Consider the following 22,709-nt stretch of genomic DNA (forward strand, 5'->3'; position numbering starts at 1 on the left):
CACAAGGACGTTTTGATTTCAGTCTCTAATTATCTGAACGTGGAACGCAAGCATCTTGGTCAGGTTCCGCATTGCAGGCGAGACAACAAAAATGTCTTTGCTTTTGTCTTTTTTTTTTTTTTTTTTTTTTTTTTCCGTCACCCCAAAACCCGTGCGATGGTGTGGAGCTATGCGTCTAGCGGCGGGGGCTGGCTGCGATCCGATTAGAAGCTCGCTCCCCGGCTCCTTGTCGCCGTGCCAACACGTTGACGAGGACCAGATTCCTCGGCCCGACGGCGAAATTAGATCAGGGCCGAAGCGGAGGCCGCCGCATTCAAAGGCTTCGCGGGAAAAGCGAGCAATAACGCCAGTGGGGAATCCTCACATTATGGAAATAATGACTTGTCCTGGGTATCGGTCATCGTTTGATCGTCGCTTTCCTGACTGGTGACACTCGAGTCCAAACGGGACCTTCCTGGAATTCAATTTCCAGGAAATGTAATTGAGAGGAAAAAAAAGTGGCACGCACCAGGACTAAGGTACAAACAGGCTTTGATCGGAATCACTTCCTTTCCACTGCACAGTGAACCCCCGTTTAAATCCAGACTCCTCCGCAATAGGTGAAAGTTGGCAATATAAAGAAACCATAGAAAAATCATTTGAAAAATACTTTTTGAACCTTTAAGCACTAAACTGTTCAACCAAACCATATAATAATGAACGTCTGCTAGTTTAATGCTAACACAGAATGCGAAACTCCATAGATAGATTGGCTAATGGAAATTAGCATAGATGCTACAGTAATTTTAAACCTTGAAACAGCTGCTACTTTAGCACCAACGGAGCAGCAGCACATACAAATGGAGTGTACAACCAAATAGAATTAAGCATCGTATATTTAAACACCAAAATGTTCAACCAAACCATATTTCATCTAACAAAAGTCTGTTAGGTTAAAGTTAACATATAATATGAAACTTCTTTGATGGCATAATGGCGATTAGCATAGCTGTTGTGTTACTTATACACCTGCAAGGAACTGTTACTTTAACACACATGTAGCAGCAACACATACAAACAAAGTGTACAACAAAATAGTGTAAGAGACGGTATATATTTAACACAAAACGTTCAACCAAGTCATGTAATTTTGTTTTACAAAGGACTGCTATCTTAATGCTAATTTATAATGCAAACTCTATAGACAGGCTAACTGAAATTAGCATAGGGTGACACCTCATCTTATTATGCCAGTTTTTTTATTTATTTTTTGACAAAAACATACTTTAACAAAACAACCTTTAAGTCCGAAACACAAACAAAATGTCAAACATTATCAAGGCGCAAAAACGGAATGAATATAAAAACCCCGTATAGTGATTCGGGAATGAGAGAATGATTCCAAATGCAGTGACTGCGTTCGGAATCATTCACTCATTCCCTATTCCCTAATCGCTATAAAGGGATATTTACAATCCGAATCTGAATTATTAGAATCAGAATCATTGAACCTTTTATTGAACTATATTGTCCATTATATAAAAATCCCCCAAATTCAAATTAATTTTTTTTTTTTTTTTTTTTTTAAGTGTCTGGCATGAGAAAAAAGCTACAAATGGACTCCAGCCTGTTTTTTTTTCTTTTTTTTTTCCTTTGTCAAATTAGATTGCGCTTGAAGGGAAAGTGTCCCCCATCCTAACTTCCCGTTTGCTGTTTTCCCGTCGCAGAGGAAGGCGAGTACTTCCTGAAGGTTCTGATCCCCAGCTACGCGGCCGGCTCCATCATCGGCAAAGGCGGACAGACCATCGTCCAGCTGCAGAAGGAGACCGGAGCCACCATCAAACTGTCCAAATCCAAAGACTTCTATCCCGGTAAGACCTGCTCACCCATAGATGCATGTGCCGATCAAAGATGCTTGGCTGGTTGGCTGGTTGGTTGGTTTGTGGAAAGCTAAATGGATGATGTATCTTTTTATTTCTATAAAGATGGATGAGGAATTGTGTGTGGATGTTGGATTTGTGAATGGGTGGTTCGTGGTGGGATTCTGGATTTAATGGTGCGTTGATTGATAGATGCATTGATGGAAAATGTTTGGGTGATTGATTGGTTTCTGGAAAGACATCTGGATAACGGGTCATTTTTTGTATTGATTAAAGATATGGATGTGTGTTGGATTGATAGTTGATTAGTGGGAGTTTGAATTAAGGGTGGATTGATGGATAATTGGTTGATTTCTGGAAATACTTAATATTATGTAAAATATAAAGTATGTATAATATACAAGTGAGGGATCAATAATACCTATTGGTTGGTTCCTGGAAGGATGAATGAATGGTGTGGATTGATGGATGGGTGAACGGCTCCAAAATGGCTGGCTTGTGGGAATTCTGAATTGAACGATTTTGGAATTCTGGATGAATAAAGGATGGATTTAAAATGGCTAAAATCATGAATTCATGCTGTTGGTTGCTTTCTGGAAAGTCGAATGGAATTGTGGGTAAATGTTAGCTCACGGAATGTTCGGTTGCTTGAAATTCCCGCCACGTGCTCTTCCGCTGCGGTGTTGTCATGGCGACGGCAGCCCGTGCGTGTCCGTGCGCTGCCGATGGAGCTTCCCAGCCAATCCCAGTGCCAGGCTGTGTGATTGTGTGTGCGTGTTTACCTTGCGTTTTTCATGCTAACACACGTCGCTATTTGTTTATGGCTAACATGGGGGGGCCGTTTTGTTTGTTTGCACCGATGGATTCTCCGCCGCCGCAAAGAAGGCGCCGTTGTTGTTGTTTGAGACTCGCCAGTGCCGACAGATGCATGCACACACACAGACACACACACACACACACACACACACACACACATTGCAGCAGGTGGGCCTTTTGATTTGTCACCCAGGAAGAACCCTGTCTCATTTGCATACAGATGCCCCCTTCAGCGGCGACATCACACGCACACACACACACACACACACACACACAGCTCCTTCAGTCGAGACAGGAGGAGTGTACAAGCGGTTCTTTCTTTCATTTGTCACCCTTCCTCCCCTTCCTTCACCCGGTCAGCTCGGCTGAGCGTTGCAGCTATTTTGGCAGTGAGTGTGCGCGAGTCTCTGCATGGGTGTGTGTGTGTGTGTGTGTCTGCATTAGTAAGTGAGTGAATAGCTCTACACCGCGTTCTATATGTACTGTATGTGTGCACATGCTTTCATTTGTGTGTGTGTGTGTGTGATCACGTTAATGATTGAGTGCGTGTGTGCATGTTGGGAATGACACGTCGCGTCTAATGAAGACAAAAAGGACATTTACTGCAGCGTTTTGGCCGGAGCGTCTCATTCCTGTCCTCTCGCGCTCCTCGGAAGACATTAGTCACTTTCCTCCCTCACTCGTGCACACGCACACACAGACGAGCTAACACACCTCCTTTCCCCAGTCCTCCCCCGCCCCTAAAATGGACCCTTACCACTTCTCTCTGATTTGACTGAGAGACATTGAAGCTTGAAAGTAACCTTGGCTTCCAGTGAGGAGAGCGCATGCGCTGTTGCCATGGCAACACTGGAATACCTACTTGTATACACCTGCTCACTATTCTGGTGTCCTTCCCTCCTTCTTTCTTTCAAACCTTTTTTGTTACCTTCCAGCTCATCCCTTCCTGACCTCCCTCCTTCCTTCTTTCCTTCCTTCCGTCCATCCATGGTTCCTGCTCATCCATCACATCTCTGCGGAGAAAAGTGTAGCAGCAGCACTTCAGTCTGTGTCAGCCAATTAGAAGCCGGCAGTGTGAGAGCACGAGACGGGCTGCCATTCATCCTCACACGCAGACGCACACACAGTAAGACAGCTTTATTACAGTGTGAGTTGATGCTGGTCCAAATATAACCTCAGTTCTCAAAGGACAAAGCCGCAGTCTCAATGTGGGAAAAGTAACAAACGTGCGAGCGGAACAAGGACTCGCGCACGAGGAAGGGAAGAAAGCGTTTAAATATGCCTCCTAATAAGTTCTCTCTTGATGGCGGTCGGGGCTTGCAGCTGACTCGGTGTTTGCCGCTTCATCGTTTCTCCGCGCTAATGAAGCAGAGAGCTCTCCACATTAAATATTCATCACTTACACCTGTTTTCTTTTTAATTACAATCGACCCGCTCGCTTCCCCGCGTGATATTGACCACACGCACACACGTGGATGCAAAGTCATAAACTAAAACTAAAAGCAGCAAATGTATTACTATCGATGCGCCCACATGCTTTATGGTGGCGGCTTAATTTAAAAGCCTCACTCAGTGTGGTTACGTCACAAAAACACTCAACACAACACAAAAACATTGATCATGTGACACTTTATGAAAAACATCTATTTTGCTATATATCCACTATTCCTTCTATATACTTGTATCTCCAGTATGTGTTTGTGTCTATCTATCGATATCTGATGTTGCCTTCAGTGACAGTCTGACGTTGCAGTTTTTTTTTTTTTTTTCCCACACCACAACTGATTGTTTCGCCAATTAGTTAATCAGTCAATCGATCGATCAATTTGTCTGTCTGTCTCTGTTGACATTTTAAACTTTTCGATGACAGCGGACCCCCGCATACTGCTTGGGTTTTGCATTTGTAAATGTACATATTCATTGATATTTGGGGAAATCTATCCCCCGTTGTTCATGGAACCCCCTCTGCATATTTGCAATTTTTTTCACCTGCTTATTCACATTTTATGCAGAATGTTTTTGGTCACACGGTTCTGAAGAGTCTCGATTATTTGCTTTTCACAGTCGGGTTGTATCCGTATCCTCCCCGCAAATAGCGTAGGTCCACTCTACAGTGTTTTTATGTGAGGCCTTCGATTCGTTATTTTTGAATTGTATTTATTTTAGATTTTGGAGAATTCAGATAACAAAATATATACAGTATAATATTTACCTTTTCAAAAATCCACTAAACTGTCCTGACAGATTTTTAGCACAAAAGAAAATCACATTCTTCTTCTTCATCCTCTTCCGCAACAGTTTTACGAACTTCAAACAGTTTGTGACACAGCGCCACCCTGTGACTGTGGCGTAACACCGCAACTGCAGTTCAGAATGACAACTTTGACAGCGCTGGTCAAATAATAATAGTTGCCATGATGTCAGCGCTTACACAACTGGAGGCGGCCTCTGAATTTGATATGCAGGGCAAACCCTGCATGCAAGTGAACGTAGCGTTTGTTTGGTTTTTTTCGTCGTACTTTTGCTCACGTCACGTTCCACCGCCGCAGTCACCGCGCGCCACCATTTTAGAACGTTGCCTCTAATCCCGCGCCATGATTGCAGCTCCCGACACGCAGAAGCGCATCTGGAACACGCTCAAACATAGTGACGCACATACCTGACAGGCACACACGCACGCACGCACCCACGCACACGCATAAGCCTCTTACATCGCCGCTAAGCTCTCGCACCGCAAGAACATCACAGAGCGAGGCAAACATGGCGCTGGGTTGTGCCGCACAGAACTCGCCGGGAAGATTCGACGACACCGCCGACCCTTGCGCTCGGGCAATCCTTATTCTCACCGTTTGTCTACGACAGCTATCGATCAATCTATTTACATATTTAGCAAACTATCAATCAATCAGTTTGTCTATCTATCTGTCCGTCCGTCTATCTCCATCCATCCATCCATCCCTAACAAACAAACAGAATCCAATGTTTCTGCCATAAGCATTTACTCAACTGCAGATGGTGGTGGGTGTCATGTTTTAGTTTTTTTTAATCCACGTATGTATTTTTCATACTCCCTTTTGCACGTGTCCCATGCAGATGTCAGACGGGACAGGACAGGTGCGCAGCCCCTCCCTCACGGGGCCCCGCTGACGGGTGCGACTAATCGATCCGTGCGCAGCGTCCGCCTCCTCGGCGGGGTCGGGGGCGGACGCGCCGTCCTCTTCCTCATCCTCCTCTCCTTCCCGCTCGCCTTCCTTCTCCGCGGCGGTCTCGTCGTCCTCGCGTCTTTCGGGGCTGGCGAGCGAGCGACACAGGATGTTGACGGATTGCGCTCGGCGCTTGTTGTGTTCGGCATTTTAATGAGGAAGTGTCGAGGGTCCCCGAGAGGCCTGGGCAATCGATGTGGCTGCATAAGTGCGTGCGTGTGTAAGAGCGTGTGTGTGTGCATGTATGTGCACATTTTGCATATGTGTGTGTGTGCGTGCAGTGGAATAATGTCATCTTCCAGCGAAATAAAACTTTTGTAAACCCTTACACACTTTCACACACACACACACGCACAAACACACACACACACGCACAAACACATATATACGCTACTGAAACGCTCTCACACACACACACAACTCAAATTCTCTCATTCCCACACTACTGAAACACACACACACACTTCAGAAATGCTCTCACACTCACATCTAAAAACGCTGTCATAAACACTACTGAAACACACACGCACAAACATATATATACGCTACTGAAACGCTCTCACACACACACACAACTCAAATTCTCTCATTCCCACACTACTGAAACACACACACACACACTTCAGAAATGCTCTCACACTCACATCTAAAAACGCTGTCATAAACACTACTGAAACACACACGCACACACACACACACTACTGAAGCACTCTCACTACTGAAATTTTTCTTTGTGACGTATGAAGCTAAGCAGAGCTGCAAATTATGCGACTTATACTCGAATTACTGTGGTGACAGTGTGGAAGGGCATTTGTGTTCAGCATAATGTTTGCTGCATGCGCCACATACGCAGATCTACTACGCTAATTGGCTTGTGATGAAAAGCGCTACCGCTACGAGTGAACATTTCTTTACTCTGGTTTCTGACTTGCTTTTCTCTTCAGACTCAGCTGTTGGATAACAAATAGCCTCTCATCTAGTCGCGATGCCCTAGCTCCGCCCAGGGTCGGCACGGTAACAAAAAGATGTACTCGGCATTTGTATGAGACAGAACTGCCTCCCAAAAACAAAGCGATTGCAACCCGACTGTGCTGTAATTCATCCCTTGTGTGTTTAGAAACAACATTGTCAGAAAGATTCTATTAAGACAAACTCTTTTAAATTGTTATGAATATGCATTACGTCTGATGATGCTATAAAATGAATATGGCGCGTTTGACTCTGTTGGTAGTTTGCCTGTGTGTGTGTGTGTGTGTGCGTGTGTGTGCACGGGCGCATGTGTGTATGTGTGAACACAGCAGCTTGTCAAAATGTTGGCGTCCTCACCGCGACACATGAAAAGTGGAGCACATGTTGGAAATAAAAGTCAACGTAAGCACGCACGCACACACACACACACACACACACACACACGTTGGAGCTGACATGATGATTCACGAGCGTGTGCAGTAAGAGAATTCATGTGATCGTATTAAAGACTTCCAGCTTTACTGCAGCGCACACTAGAAAGTAAAAGTGAATAAACACACGCTAAATGTTGTATCATTCATTATACAGTATATGGAATCTGTCGACGTACAGTTTGTTTGGAATCTCAATTTCCCGCCATGGGAAATAATAAAAATCATCCGGACAGCGTATTAGCCAAGTTGACTTCATTTGTCGAGCACTTTTAAAAACAATGGCGTGCGATTGCGAAAGGAGCGTCGTCATGATAATTCGTCACCGAGAGCGCCAGCTCCGGCAAAATAGCAGCGCTGGCAATACTAAGCTAGCATTAGCATTCTAAGCAAGCCGACATTAGCCAGGGCTGCTACGTTGCTAGCATGACATAACAGTCATCCCTCGCTTTATCAAGCCTCGTTTATTGCGGATTCAGCAATAACTCACTTGGGCTAATGTTCTTAGCAGAAAAGAAACCTGACTTAGTACCTTAAAAGTTTAAAACACAAGCCACAGTCACAGTTTTCTCAAGAAAATCTACAAAAAAGAAAAGAAAATGAGGTTTCATTTTAAAATGTGTACAATACAAAAAAATACAATAGGAGGGTTTCAACAAGTGAGGCTGTGACTTCACTTCCTGTCTAAATTCTTTTTCCTCTTCTTTTGGAGTCAGTGCAGCAAAAAAATAAAAGACAGAGAAAAAGTTCTGTGCAAATTATCATTCCTGAAACTTCAACCTCAGCCTGCCTTTCTCCACACCCTCCCAAAATCAAATAGATGACATTATTTTATTTAGTGTGTAGTTGTGCGGTTGTGTGTCTGCACCAGGTCATCACAGTTGCGAGGATCAGGCCTTAGCGCATTGTTAAAGCCAAGAAAATGTTTGAAGCAGAACTATCCAAACAAATGAAAAAGATATTTCTGTGTTGAGAGCCACCAGCAAAAAAAAAAAAAAAAAAAACAAGAAAAAAAACATTTAACCCTTCACAGGAGGCCTGTGCAACGTGTTCACTTCAAAATGATGAGCAATTGACATTTTTGAGGCAGAAGTCCTTCTGGGATGAATACAAGATCTTTGATTAGAGTTTTTGCTCCGGATTCTTAAAAACAGCAGGACAATCAGTTGTAAAGATCTTTGACAAGCATTTTTTTTTTGCATTAGATACCTAATAACAGCAGCGCACCTCGCTCTTAAATAGAAGATCTTTGACTAGCATTTTTGCACTTGATACTTAAAAACGGCAGAGAGCTCTTGTCGCATAGCAAATCTTTGACTCTTTTGCTCTTGACACAATAAAATTCAGACAATTTTTGTCACAGAACATACATAAGATCTTTGACTACGAGATCTTTTGTACGAGATCCTTAGAAACCGCAAAAGTCTCCTGTTTTAGAGACGCTCTTTGACTAATCCTTTTTTCCATATATGACATATTTTAAAACTAAAACTCAACTAAAATCCGATTTCCAATTGTAATTTTGCAAATACATCGATATTAACCTTGATTTATCCAGGTAAGGCAACGGAGAACAGATTCCTATTTGTAAATCCGACCTGGCTGCAGACAGCAGAGTAAAACGAAGCAAAATAAACGCAAATACAAATAAATACATATACAGGAAAGGTTCATTACAGGCTAAAAACACGCTCTCATTGCCAGAGACGACTTTCTTAGACGTAGCGCTGATCAAGAGGTTTTTTTCATCTGTTTTCTCCAGCTGTGCATGTGATGAGGTGGAGGAGGAGGAGGAGGAGGAGGAGGAGGAGGAGGAAGGGCCAGTGAAAGGAACGAGGGCAAAGAAAAGAGGAGAAAGGGGAGGAAAGTTGAATGTGCAGAGGTTTCTCAGAGCTTCAATGGCCACCAACTGTCGGGGACAATAGAGGGGGCGGGGCTCCCCGAATGACAATAGTGCCTTTGACCCCGGTCATGAGCGGGGGGGGGGGGGGGGGGGGGGGGGGGGGTGTTGCCCATCTGCCGTGGTGCGAGGGAGAAAAGTAGGATAGAGCTGACGAGAATAAGCCTTCAGTTCTGCTTCAACGGCAGCGGAGTGGCCAGTAGCGAGCACGTAAGAACAATGAGAACATTTGGGAGGTTCGGCCCCGGAGGACAGTTTAGCTTAGCAACATGAAATTTGGTAGACACGTCTAGCATGAGTAGACCCACAAAAAAGTCATCATGTCTTCCCTCACGACATCCATCAACCTTCTCTTTGGTCTTCCTCTCGCTCTCTTGCCTGGCAGCTCCATCCTCATCATCCTGCTACCAATATACTCACTATTTCTCCTCTGGACGTGTCCAAACCATCCAAGTCTGCTCTCTCGAACTTTGTCTCCAAAACGTCAAACCTCGGCCGTCCCTCTGATGAGCTCATTTCTAATTTTATCCAACCTGGTCACTCCGAGAGCGAACCTCAACATCTTCATTTCCGCCACCTCCAGCTCTGCTTCCTGTTGTCTCTTCAGTGCCACTGTCTCGAATCCGTCCATCATGGCCGGCCTCACCACTGTTTTATAAACTTCACACCCTTCCTCCTAGCAGTGGTGACTCTTCTGTCACATAATACACCTGACACCTTCCTCCACCCGTTCCAACCTGCTTGGACCCGTTTCTTCACTTCCTGACCACACTCACCATTGCTCTGGACGGTTGACCCCAAGTATTTCAAGTCCTCCACCCTTGCTATCTCTTCTCCTTGTAGCCTCACTCTTCCCCCACCACCCCTCTCATTCATGCACATATATTCTGTCTTACTTCGGCTAATTTTCATTCCTCTGCTTTCCAGTGCATGCCTCCATCTTTCTAACTGTTCCTCCACCTGCTCCCTGCTTTCACTGCAGATGTCATCTGCAAACATCATGGTCCACAGGGTCCAGTCTAACCTCATCTGTCAGCCTATCCATCACCACTGCAAACAGGAAGGGGCTCAGGGCTGATCCCTGATGCAATCCCGCCTCCACCTTAAATTCGTCTGTCACACCTACAGCACACCTCTCCACTGTTCGTACATGTCCTGTATTATTCTAACATACTTCTCTGCCACTCCTGATTTCCGCATGCAGTACCACAGTTCCTCTCTGGGTACTCCGTCATAGGCTTTCTCTAGATCTACAAAGACACATTGTAGCTCCTTCTGACCTTCTCTGAACTTTTCCTTCAAAATCCTCAAGGCAAATAATGCATCTGTGGTACTATTGCTAGGTATGAAACCATACTGTTGCTCGCAAATACTCACTCCTGTCCTGAGTCTAGCCTCCACTACTCTTTCCCATAACTACATTGTGTGGCTCATCCACTTTATAGTTCCCACAGCTTTTGCACATCACCCTTGTTCTTAAAAATGAGCACCAGCACACTTTTCCTCCATTCCTCAGGCATCTTCTCACGCACTAGAATTCGATTGAACAAGCTGGTCAAAAACTCCACAGCCACCTCTCCTAGATGCTTCCATACCTCCACAGGAATGTCATCAGGACCGACTGCCTTTCCATTTTTCATCCTCTTTAATGCCTTTCTAACTTCCCCTTTACTAATCATTGCCACTTCCTGGGCCACCACACTTGCCTCTTCTACTCTCCCTTCTCTCTCATTTTCCTCATTCATCAACTCCTCAAAGTATTCTTTCCATCTAGCTAGCACACTGCTGGCACCAGTCAACATATTTCCATCTCTATCCTTAATCACCCTAACCTGCTGCACATCCTTCCCATCTCTATCCCTCTGTCTGGCCAGCCTGTATAGATCTTTTTCTCCTTCTTTAGTGTCCAACCTGCCATACATGTCATCATATGCCTCTTGTTTGGCTTTTGCCACCTCTACCTTTGCCCTGTGTCGCATCTCAATGTATTCCTTTCGCCTCTCCTCGATCCTCTCGGTGTCCCACTTCTTCTTAGCTAACCTTTTTCCTTGTATGATTTCCTGTACTGTGAGGTTCCACCACCAAGTCTCCTTCTCTCCTTTCCTGCCAGACGATACACCAAGTACTCTCCTGCCTGCCTCTCTGATCACCTTGGCTGCAGCGGTCCAGTCTTCTGGAAGCTCCTCCCGTCCACCGAGAGCCTGTCTCACCTCTTCCCGAAAAGCTGCACAACGCTCGTCCTATCTCAGCTTCTATACCACATGGTTCTCTGCTCTGCCTTCCTCTTCCTAATCTTCCACCCCACCACCAGAGTCATCTTACACACCACCATCCTATGCTGTCTTGCCACACTCTCCCCTACCACTACCTTACAGTCGGTAACCTCCTTCAGATTACATCGTCTGCATAAAATGTAATCCACCTCCGTGCTTCTACCTGTGCTCTTGTAGGTCACCCTATGTTCGTGCCTCTTCTGGAAAAAAGTGTTCACGACAGCCATTTGCAAAGTCTACCACCATCTGTCCCTCCAAGTTCCTTTCCTGGATGCCGTACTTACCCATCACTTCTTCATCACCCCTATTTCCTTCACCAACATGTCCATTACAATCTGCACCAATCACGACTCTCTCTCTCTCTCTCTCTCTCTCTCTCTGTCTGGGATGCTCAGAATTACTTCGTCTAGCTCCTTCCAGAATTTATCTTTCACCTCAAGGTCACATCCTACCTGTGGGGCATAGCAATTAATCACATTACACATAACACCCTCAATTTCAAGTTTCACCCTCATCACTTGATCTGATACTCTTTTCACCTCCAAGACATTCTTAGCCAACTCCATTTCTCTTCCCATCTACACCATGGTCAAATAATCTAAACCCTGCCCCTAAACTTCTAGCCTTACTGCCTTTCCACCTGGTCTCCTGGACACACAATATATCAACCTTTCTCCCAATACACCTTCCTGACGCAACCTTCTGCATTTATCCGGGCTTGGGACCGGCCTACAGTTTGCACTGGCTTGTGCCCCCCATAGGGCTGCATTTCTGTGGTGCCTCAGTAAACGTGTGAAATATGAATTTATACGGTCCACCCATTCCTGAGTTACAGACGTTTTTCTGCCGGGAGGCCTGAAATATTGGAAATTCTCGAGCTTATCGACGCCGCTAGCGAAGATCTCCGCCTACCTCTGCGCTTCCGTGCCAGCGCTGTCGACATAACAAATGCGCAGGCAACCAATCAGGAAAGTCAGCCCCGGAAGACAGTCTAGTTTAGCAACTTGAAATTTGGTAGACATGTCGATCGTGAGTCGACTCACAAAAAAAGCCTAAAAAAATAGACATGGCAAAAAACACAGTTTTTTTTTTAATTTTGGTTTGAAGCGATCATTTTAAAAGTCATTCCCAGAGATCCCTCCCCCTTGTAGTACTTGTTTGAAAATTCAGCCCCTGAAGCATGTGTCACTTTACAAAACTTGCTCGACACGTCCATCGTGAGTAGACCCACTAAAAAAAAAAACACTGCAAGTCAGCCATTTTTGTTGGAAGTGGTTATTTTTGGGTCATTTTGTCCCTTTGCAGTGGTCCTTGAAATTCGAAGCAGCAGTCGAGGCGCACACACTGAGTGGCGGCGACGTAACGAGACAACAAACGCCACGGTGACCCCTCCGCGACCCCCTCCGGCTCTTGCGCCTGCCCCCCTCCCTCGGTGAAAAGCGTCGCCGCAGGACACGTGGAGTCGGCGGGCGAAAAGCAACGGCCGCCGTCGCCGCCGTCTTCACGTGTCGCTTGTCATGACGACGCGAGACTTTGCTGCTTGCTGAGCCACATCGACGTCACCGCGCATCACTCACACGCGCGCACACACACACACACACACACGTCCCGTAAATAGCCACACACACACACACTTGCTCGCTCTCTCACTCACACAGACACATTCACACACACTCTCTCACACCGAGACACACAAGCGTCCAACAAATAACACACATAACTTTAATTCCGCGTTTCCACAGCGACACACACACACACATTCGCCTCTATTGGACAGAGCAGAGGATTGTGGGACGCCCGGCGCCATGGTGATGGGAATCAAAGTGACAACCGCCCCCCCCACACTCCTTCCTCCTCGGCCCCCCGATCTCCCCGAGCAGGTGTAAGAGCGGCAGCGAGAGAGACGTCTTTCTTCACGTCTTGCGCCACGTCCACACGCTCTGGTTTTCTGCCTCCCACCGCACTGTGCGCATGCGTACGTTCAGCTACTTCATAACACATCAGCGCCTATACATTAATACAAAAAAATAAAAAATAAAGACATGGGAGGAGCACTTGAATGCAACACAAGCAAAACCCTCATAATGGGACGCTTTTTTCCCAAGTGTGTGTGTGCTTGTGTGCGTGTGTGAAAGGGCTTAAATTAAAACGAAAACAGCCTGTTAAAAGCAATCCCAGCGCGCACACACACACACACACATCCGAGTGTATTTGCCGCGTCCTGATTGGCCCTCGACAACAATAATGACACTCAGCGTCGCCAGTCGCCGTGGCAACCTCCCTCGCCTGGCACAAAAGAGGGTCACATTTAAAAGGTCCAAATGGGCTAATGTTCTTCTTCTGACTACTTTCTCTCTCGCTCGCCCACCCGCCACAGATGTGTGCTCTTAAAGGGGCAGCGCGTCCTTTTTTTTTTTTTTTTTAAACAATGATGGAGAGAGCGAAGAAGAAGGAGAAGGTGAGTGTGGCAAACAAAGAGATGCATTGATGACGCTTTTTCATCTGTGGTGAGGGTGACCCTGTAACGCGCACGCACGCGCACACAATAGTGCCCCTTCCACAGCTGCCCCCACCCTGATTTTTAATCCTCCCACGATGCCCGACTCGAGCACCCCCACGCCCCCTTTCCCCTCTCAGTCTGGGATCCCACAAAGCCGTCAGCTGTCACGACCGCTGGACTTTCCCTTTAATTGTCTGTGGTGTGTTTAGGGACACTCGGGATTTTACAGAGTTGTCACAAGAGGGCCATCTGTCCTGTTCTTCCTTCCTTTTTTTGTCCTTTCATCTGACTTGACTCGATTCATCCTTCCTTCTTTCTCTCCATCTCTTTCTATCCTTTCGCTTCTTGACTTCTTCCCTCCTTGTTTCATCCTTTCTTCTTTCTGTTTTCATTGTCGCCTTCTGTTTGTTTCTCTCCACTTCTTTCCTCTCTCGTTTTGTCCTTCTTTCCTTCCCTCCTTGTTTCATCTGTCCTTTTTTCCCTCTGTGTCCTTTTGTCCTTATGTCGTTTGTCTTGACTTCTTTCCCTGTTTCATCCTTCATTCTTCCCTCATTCCACTCTTCCTCTCGCTCTTTCTGGGCCTTATTTGCTTCTTTTCATCCATCCTTCCTTCCTCTTCCTGATTATTAGTTCTTCCTTCCTTCCATCCCGTTCTCTCTTCCTTCTTTTTCCTCCTTCACTCCCCTCATTCACTCTTTTCCATCATTTGCCCCTTTCCCCGCTCTCTTAATTTCCTCGTTCATTTGTTCTCTCTTTTTGTACCTTTATTTCCTTTCTGCTTGCTCTCCTTCTTTTCCGTACTCCTTCTTTTCTAGATGTAAAACATGTCCCTGTCTTCCTTCCTTCCCTCAATTATGTATCTCTCCTTTTCCCCCTTTATCTCCCTTCCTCCTCTCTTTTTTGCTCTCCCTTCCTCCCTCGTCTCTTCCTCCTTTTCCCACATCACTCGCTTTCCCGTTTCCTTCCTCGACCTCCTTTCCTCGTTCCACTTTTCCAAGTTCTCGTCCTTCCTACCCTCCTTTCTTCTCCTCCTGTCCCTCCTTTTTTTTTCCCTCCCAGTTTTCTTTCTTGACTTTCTTTCACCTCTTTGAATCTTTTCTGCTGACGTCTAAAAAAAACAACTTTTTTTTCCGTCAGTTTTTTTTAATGCGTGTGTTGTTGTTTATCTTGACATAAATCAGAAGTAATCGCTTTCCATGTGCTTTTCATTCATGATGATGAGCTCGCATGCACGCTCGCACGCACGCACGCACACGCAGGCTGACTAATGTATGTGAGCAGGCTCAAATGATGACCTGCAAACTGTCGCAATTCTTGATTATTTGGGTATTTTGATGAAAATATGTTTTGAAGATGACTGAGGCCCATTTTAAATCGTGAATATATATTTTCAAAGGTCTAAGCGCCACAAGTGGTGCAATCAATAAACCGCTTCTTTCTGCGCCGAAGCGTTACAGCGATGCATTTTGAACAAAACAAGCTTACTCAAATGTATCGAACCGAACTGTTTTCAGTGGTTGTAAAAAAAAAAACAAAAAAAAACAAAATCCAGACTTTTAATCTCGAGGTGAAATAATGCCGCGTAGCTCCCGCCGAGTGAGGAAGGAGGCGGAGTTTTAGCACACGTCTCAGACAGTTGTGCATTCAAGAGCGTGAATAGATTTGTGTAAAAAAAAAAAAAAATTACGTAGCTTAATAATCCGTCAAAATAACAAATGAAGTGGTGACAAACCGATTTGTGAAAAAATGAAATTGACCATATTTGAACATACGAGGTTTCCGCCCAACAACGACGATTTGTTTTCGATTCAAACATGTCCGTTAATAAAAATTGCACACACGCAATGCGCAGTGATGGCGCGGTGGAGGGATTGGTTAGTACGTCCGCCACGCAGTTCAGAGGTTCAGGGTTGGGATCTCGGCTCCGGCCTTCAGCCTGTGTGGCGTTAGCATGTTAGCTTCGTTGATTGTCCAAAGGTGGCGATGGCACTGGGAAAGCTAGTTTGTCTATTTGTGTCCTAACATTGACTGGCGACCAGTCCAGCGTGTACCCGCTCTCACCCAAAGTAACACAAGCTAACAGTTTTGGTTTCGGTTTTGGATTCGGTTTTGGATTTGGGGGTCTGAACGGAAGAATGTCTTTTCAATTCATTTGAAAGCAGAATGCTGATTTGGTTTTTCTGACTTGAGAAGAAAAGATTATGAAGGAGAACTTTCATGACAAGTGTCCATGTTGTGAACTGTGTGGTCACTTTCAGCGATGATATCATCTGCCCCTACCCCCCCCCCCCCCCCCCAAAAAAAAAAAAAGTAAGTAGTGCTGGCGACGTCGTCGTCAATGATTCACACAAAGTGAAACAATATGGCTCCTTTCTCTCTTCTCGCTTTGGAGCGCTGCTTTTGTTTTTCTTGGTTTTGATTTGGGAATGTCATGTATGACTTTTTTTTTTTGGGGGGGGGGGGGGCGACGAAGCAGCGAGGACGTTGTGACATTCATGCACACGGCCAACGGAGACACACACACACCAGCGTTCATGATTAACTGAAACGCTCTCATGCACAAACTTTCACGCATCTTACTGAAATAAACGTTGGACTAACGTGTATGAGAGCAGGAAAACATTGTCAGTAGTGTGTGTGTGTGTGTGTGTGTGAGAGAGTGTTTCAGTAGTGTATGTGAGCAAAAACAGCATTCTCTACTAAAAAGCATTTCAGTAGTGTGCATGTGTGACAAAGTTATTATAGTAAAAGAAAACAAACAAAATAACAAACCAAAATTCCCCAAAACATTTTTGGAAACAAAAACAAGAATGTTATTTAGAAAAACGTTAACTAACTAAAACGAGATTTTACGTGCGCAAAGCTAACAATAATTGTAGCGGAAAAAAACTCAAAAACAGACTGGATGCAATTTCATACGGGAGGTAATGTTTGACGGTCACACATCTGAAAGTCCACTGAGGAGTTTGCAATTTCGTTTTGTGCATTTCATTTTTTTTTTTTGTCGTGAGCGTGAGAGCGTCTCAGTCGCGCGTGTGCGAATCTTTCAGCAGTGATGGTATGAGAGCGTTTCAGTAGTGTGTGAGAGGTAAGCCTGAGTGGGCCCGCACATGCGAAAGGCCCGCTGGAACAAATGGGGAGCAGATTGTTGCTGAAGATGATGTAAAGGAGCAAGCACGCCGGTCTCCATGGCCAACGAGCTGTGTTGAGTAAATGTTGTGTGTGCGCGCGCGCGCGCGTGCCGAGGTCAGCGCGCTATTAAATCCGCCAATCACAAACATGCGCCAACGACACAACTCATTCTCTTTTTTTCTTTTTTGTACATGTTGCCTAAAACAAGAGTGTGTTATGCAACGCAAAGGTGACGTCTTCATTGGCGCGTGTGTGTGTGTGTGCGTGTGTGTGCGCGTGCGTGCTGCAGCTGTCGTCATGGCAACACATTTTCTGAAACATTCAATTTTTGTTGGATTTTGGAGGCCACAAACGTGAGGTCATTGCACTCAAAGTTTTGTCGACACTGACGCGTACATGTAAATGTTCACTGGGTAACATTCATAGCACACGTGGCATCTGTAAAGCTGGTGTTGACCATATGGGATTCCGTATGCATTTCAAAACTAAAGTTGCTAAATGGTCTATGATGTGAAATGTAATGTATAAAAAGTATGATCGAGTTTAGACGATAAAATGCAATAAATTTATTTATTTTTTTGGTCCTGTTCGGCTGTTAGGTCAAGCAGAATGGAGGATCTGTATCCCTTGAAAATTGACATTTTCTCTGAAGTATAAAAACATTTTCTCGAAAATGATGTTTTTCTCAAAATTGTTATTTATCTCTTAAAGATACAACAATGTATTTGTCAAAAATATTTCCATTTTTAAAAGTCCTCCAAAAAATGGTCAATAATTTCCATTTTCTTTCGTTGAAGTATAAAACATGTTTCTGGAATATTTGAAACTTTTCTTTCCTTTAAAAATATGTGAATATTCCTTTCAAGAAAAATTCTAAAAATGCTCACAAATTAAAGCGTTTGAACAGCGCTTCACTATTTCCACATTTTGTTACGTTACAGCGTTATTCGAAAAGGGATTTAATAAAAAAAATGTTTTTATCCTTCAAAATGGTAAAAGTCGAGCCCTGTCAATACGTTCCGCATTTGTGCATGCATTTCTTCCTTTTGTTGGGTTTCACATGCGGAATCCGAAATGGTTTCCACGTTGGCATTCCAACAGCTAGCCTACGGTTCGCCACGTCGTAAACAACCCGCTGTGGCGTGAAGGCGGCATGCGAGGGGACGCCGCGTTTAGGGGAGCGAGGCCGAAGCGGGCGACCTGTCGTGCGTGTGGCGATATTTGATCCTTCTCGTATTCAGTTTGCCGACACGAAGTCGTCCGGTGAGTTAACTAGACAGTTGGCCTGCTTTGTATTTGTGCGTGGCTGTGTGTGTGCGCGCGCGCATATTTTCCGCTGCAAAAGTGTCAAAATGTAAAAGATTTGGCGGACCCAAACCACCAATTATGGAGGCTAATTTACAATTTATGTTGATGATATTATTTGATGTCATCCACTTTTTGGGCTCTTTTTTTTTTAATAATAATAATATTTGTATTTTCAGTACTTACATTGAACTTGCTATAACTTGAAATACTTTGATTCAATATATTAATACAATTAAATATGTATGTGTAATAATGAAAAAAAGAGTAGCTAAAACTATAAAATGATAAAGTAATAATGTCATCAAAAATATGAATTCATTAAGATAAATAAAACATTACTTTTATATGTAATACACTAAATGAAATTATAACAAAAATCAGAGATGAAAGCAAATAAATAAATAAAACTAATACAAATAAAAATAAAATAAAACCGACCTCGGATAAGCGGTAGAAAATGGATGGATGGATAAAATAGATAGAAAATATAGAAATACTAATAATTAATAATAAGTCAAATGAAAATCTGACAAAAACAAAATGGTAATAAAAAATATAATAATATAGAATAATCATACAAATAATTCATTATATATTAAGAAATATAACCATAAAAATAATTGAAGATAAAAACCAAGATAACATAATTTGGAAAAAGTTTCTTTGTTTTTTTGGGACTGTGGGCTTGCATTGGATGGTTGATGTTTGTCACTTGTGTGTGCGTGTGTGGACAGTGTCAGCTGTTTTAAGCCGCCTATCTCGTCCTTACAGACTGCAGTCCCCCCCCCCCCAAATCCATCTCTGCACACCCCCGCCCCCTACGTGACCACAACTGCCCCTCTCTATCCTGTCAGCTGCACACAAACACACACAGCCAAAGATAGACACACACACACACGCTCGCATTAGAGGCTGAGGTTAAAGGGGAATGTTTAGATAACGGAGGCCTTGGGACGTCAAGAAGCGTAGACACTGGAATAGATGTGTGAGCGTGCGTGTCCCCCTAGAAAGACAGGTGTGAGTCCATTAATGCAGTTGTGCGACACTAGACACCCAACGAGGGAGATAAAACTCAACAAGCTGAAGACAGCCACTGTTATTATGGTGTGTGTGTGTGTGTGATGACACAAAAGCCACACACACCCACATTTGTAGAAGGTCACGGTGCTTAAGGTGACGTGTCGCGCCGCTCAGCAAGGCCGCGCGAGCACCGCCAAGCAAATGTCGCACGCGGAAAGCGGAAATTCCGGCTGCGAATGTTCGCCGCGTCGTCGTCGTCAACTCCAACTTGGAGTCGTGCGCGGAAATCACTCTGGTGGTAATGTGTGAACTTTTCACCTCTTTGGAGGCCTAAAAAACATATTGCAATGTTTGAAGTTCACTGCTGAAAATGTGTAAAGACTGAGAACTATGTCGTACTTAATTGCGGAGATTTCACATTCAGCTGTTTTTCACGATTTCATTTTTTCGGATGAGGCTAAAACGGAGTCCCGGTACACACTTGTGCTCGGGCGTGAGTTGGTGCCGAACTTGAGCGCCTGGCGTGGCCGCTTTAGAGCGCCTTGTTGTCAGCCATGAGTGCATGCACGTCACACAGAAAAAAGGAGAACAGTGAGGGAGTGGGCAAAGACATTTGTGTAAGTTTTAATGATGTTTATAAAGTGACCTTGAGTGCCCTAAAAAGTGCCTACAAATAAACAGAATTATTATTTGAATTATTATTATTAGACCGAAAAACTTAAAGTTGGTAAACTTGGAGTCCTTTCATGAAATACGCGAGACAAGAAAACGACAAAAACAACCGCTGATGTCCGTTTCTTCGCGGGTATGAAAGTCGCGAGTTTCGTTTTGGGGTCAGAAAAGTGGCTCAATTGTCGACCCGGTTTGCAGGCGTGTTGTGAGTGTAAGCAGTGCACATCAACGGGGTCGCGGTGTGTGTGTTGCGTGCGAGTAAAGTCAGAAGCGCAATGAACTCATTCGGTGTGAGGAGGAATTCACACGAGGTCCGGTTACTGAGCCCGCGTGTGTGCCTGCGTGCGCGCGCGCGTGTGGCAGATGAGGCTGCGGGCGTTGGCGTGTGCGTACGTATTGTCGGAAAGTGCTCAGACGAGCAGCGCTGCGCCGTGCGCGTGCGTGTGTTTGTTTACGAAGAGCAAAGACGCGCATTTTTCAACATAGAAAATACAAATAACCTGTCCCAGGCTCGACCTGGACGGCCATCGTCAAACCCAGATGAGTTATTTTCTCAAAAATATGTAACATATTTAATAATATAACATTTTTATCCCAAAAATCTTTTTTTTTTTTTTCAAAATTCTAGAAAGAAATCTTAAATTATGTTTTGCTCAAAAATATTCATTTTCTCTTGGAAAAAAACTTTTAAAACAAAGGTCAAAATGTAACAATTACCCCCCCCCCCCCCCCCCCCCCGAAAATGTTCTCAAAAGTATGATTTTTGTTGGGAGGGGGAGGGGTTTGTGCTTGTTTGCCCGTCACTCGGAGCAACGACAGACATCCTGCTTCCAAAGTAAAAAGAGCACAAGGGAATCATGGGAGATTGTGAGGGGGTCCTCGGGGGGCGGGGGTGAGGTTAGAGGGGGCAACCCGAGCGTGATGGGAAACGGGAAGGCGGGGGGCCGTGAGTGAGGACGGGCGAGTGCGAGCTGGCTCACAATTGCACGTAAAAATTAGAAAAGTTTTACGGAGCAACGAGTAGAACGTCAGAAAAACTCATTGTGCAATATACCGTCATACGCACGCCACGCCAGCGGGTGGCGACGTGACGGATTCCAAAGTGCGTGTTTGTGCCATGCAGCAAAAGCCTTGGAACATCAATAGCTGTGTTTTATCCCTTTGTAATGTATGGAAATGCCGTTAATCTGTTGCAGCCCCCCAAAAACACCAACAATCATTTTTTTGTAGCATATTTAAAATAGCACCCGACAGTATTGCACTTTATAAAAAACATACAGCGAGAGAAAGTATTGAATAGAATGTTAAGATTGAAACAGTTTGTGGAGCATCATTTCCTGCTTTAGCACATTGTGCCCGAGCGCTGACATTCTCGTTCAGTCCACTTTTTGTCAGACTTACGTTCGTTCAAATGTTCTTTTCTGGGGGACTTGAGGTCTTTTGGGGGGCTCGCTGGCGCCTGGTGTATTGGGCGGGGGCTTTGTTTTGGGGGGGGGGGGGGGCAGGTTGAGGCAGCAGCTGCAGCAAATGAAGAAAAGTGGGGAGGAATTTTCTCCTCTTTTCTTGCAGCTTCATTTATTTGACTTGATTCTTTACATTCAACCTATTGACACATGAAGGAATGCGGAGGGGGAGGGGCTTAAGGGGTGGCGGTGGGCCCCGCACTGTATAAAGTCGAGAAGCCTTTTTTAAAGGTTCGTATCACACACACTTGGACGCGCACTTGTAACAACATGTGGAAGCGGTCAGGTGCACAAGCCAGAAGAACTTCACTTCCTCTCAGACGTCACTTTTCGATGGCCTTTTCCTAATTGGCCGCCCTCGTTTGGACCCCCGAGCCCCACCCCCGTGAACGTGCGTGTGCATGCGCGTGTGTACGTGTGTGTGTAATAAGGCAACCATCACATTTGAATGCACAAAAGACTTGAGCGAGAACACGTCCAACTTTCCTTCCTGCTCATGATTACATCAGCACATGATCACACACACACATGCACACGCACGCGCGCGTCGATGACATCACCAGCAGCTGCATAAAATCGTTGGCATGAGTGTAATTTGTACATTTACACAGTTGAACTGTGAGTTTGTCGCCAAGGTTACAGCAGCAGAAGGCCTCCATCCAATCAGGTGTCATGTGTCATGTGATGTCATCAGTTGCCTTTTTAGGCTTTCAAACACCGTTGTCATTACCGCTGGTATTTTGTTTGAAAGGTTTTGAAAACATGAGTAAAATAGACATCCATTTTCCGTACCGCTTTATCCTCACGCGGGTGGCGGCCCCAGCTATCTTCGGGCGAGAGGCGGGGTACACCCCGAACTGGTCGCCAGCCAATCGCAGGGCCCATAGAAACAAACAACCATTTGCACTCACATTCACACCTACGGGCGATTTAGAGCAGGGGTGCCCAAACGTTTTTGCCCGACACAGCTCGATGTACCTTGAATCACCGCATGAGCCAATCTTGCACAAATGAATGGCCCAAATTTTTTTAAAGATTTTAAAAGAAGAACATTTCAGGGAAGGGAAAATATTGATTTATTCCCAGAAAACATTCAAATAAAAATTCTATACAAATCATTTAAAGTCTAGGAAAAAAAACGACTTGTCTAGATTTGTTCGCAT

General features: G+C 44.8%; 1 protein-coding gene across 5 annotated transcripts in view; it reads left to right on the plus strand.

Annotated features, from left to right (window-relative positions):
* LOC133482777 (RNA-binding protein Nova-1-like) overlaps window positions 1-22,709 on the plus strand; it is a 69,068-nt gene that overhangs the window by 21,577 nt on the left and 24,782 nt on the right. For all 5 annotated transcript variants that reach the window (XM_061783297.1, XM_061783299.1, XM_061783298.1 and 2 more), the window contains one exon: window positions 1,707-1,850. In XM_061783297.1, the coding sequence (XP_061639281.1) occupies window positions 1,707-1,850 (144 nt within the window). The remainder of the gene's footprint in view (window positions 1-1,706; window positions 1,851-22,709) is intronic.

The sequence above is a fragment of the Phyllopteryx taeniolatus genome, chromosome 8, assembly GCF_024500385.1.
Source record: "Phyllopteryx taeniolatus isolate TA_2022b chromosome 8, UOR_Ptae_1.2, whole genome shotgun sequence".
Classification (NCBI taxonomy): domain Eukaryota; kingdom Metazoa; phylum Chordata; class Actinopteri; order Syngnathiformes; family Syngnathidae; genus Phyllopteryx; species Phyllopteryx taeniolatus.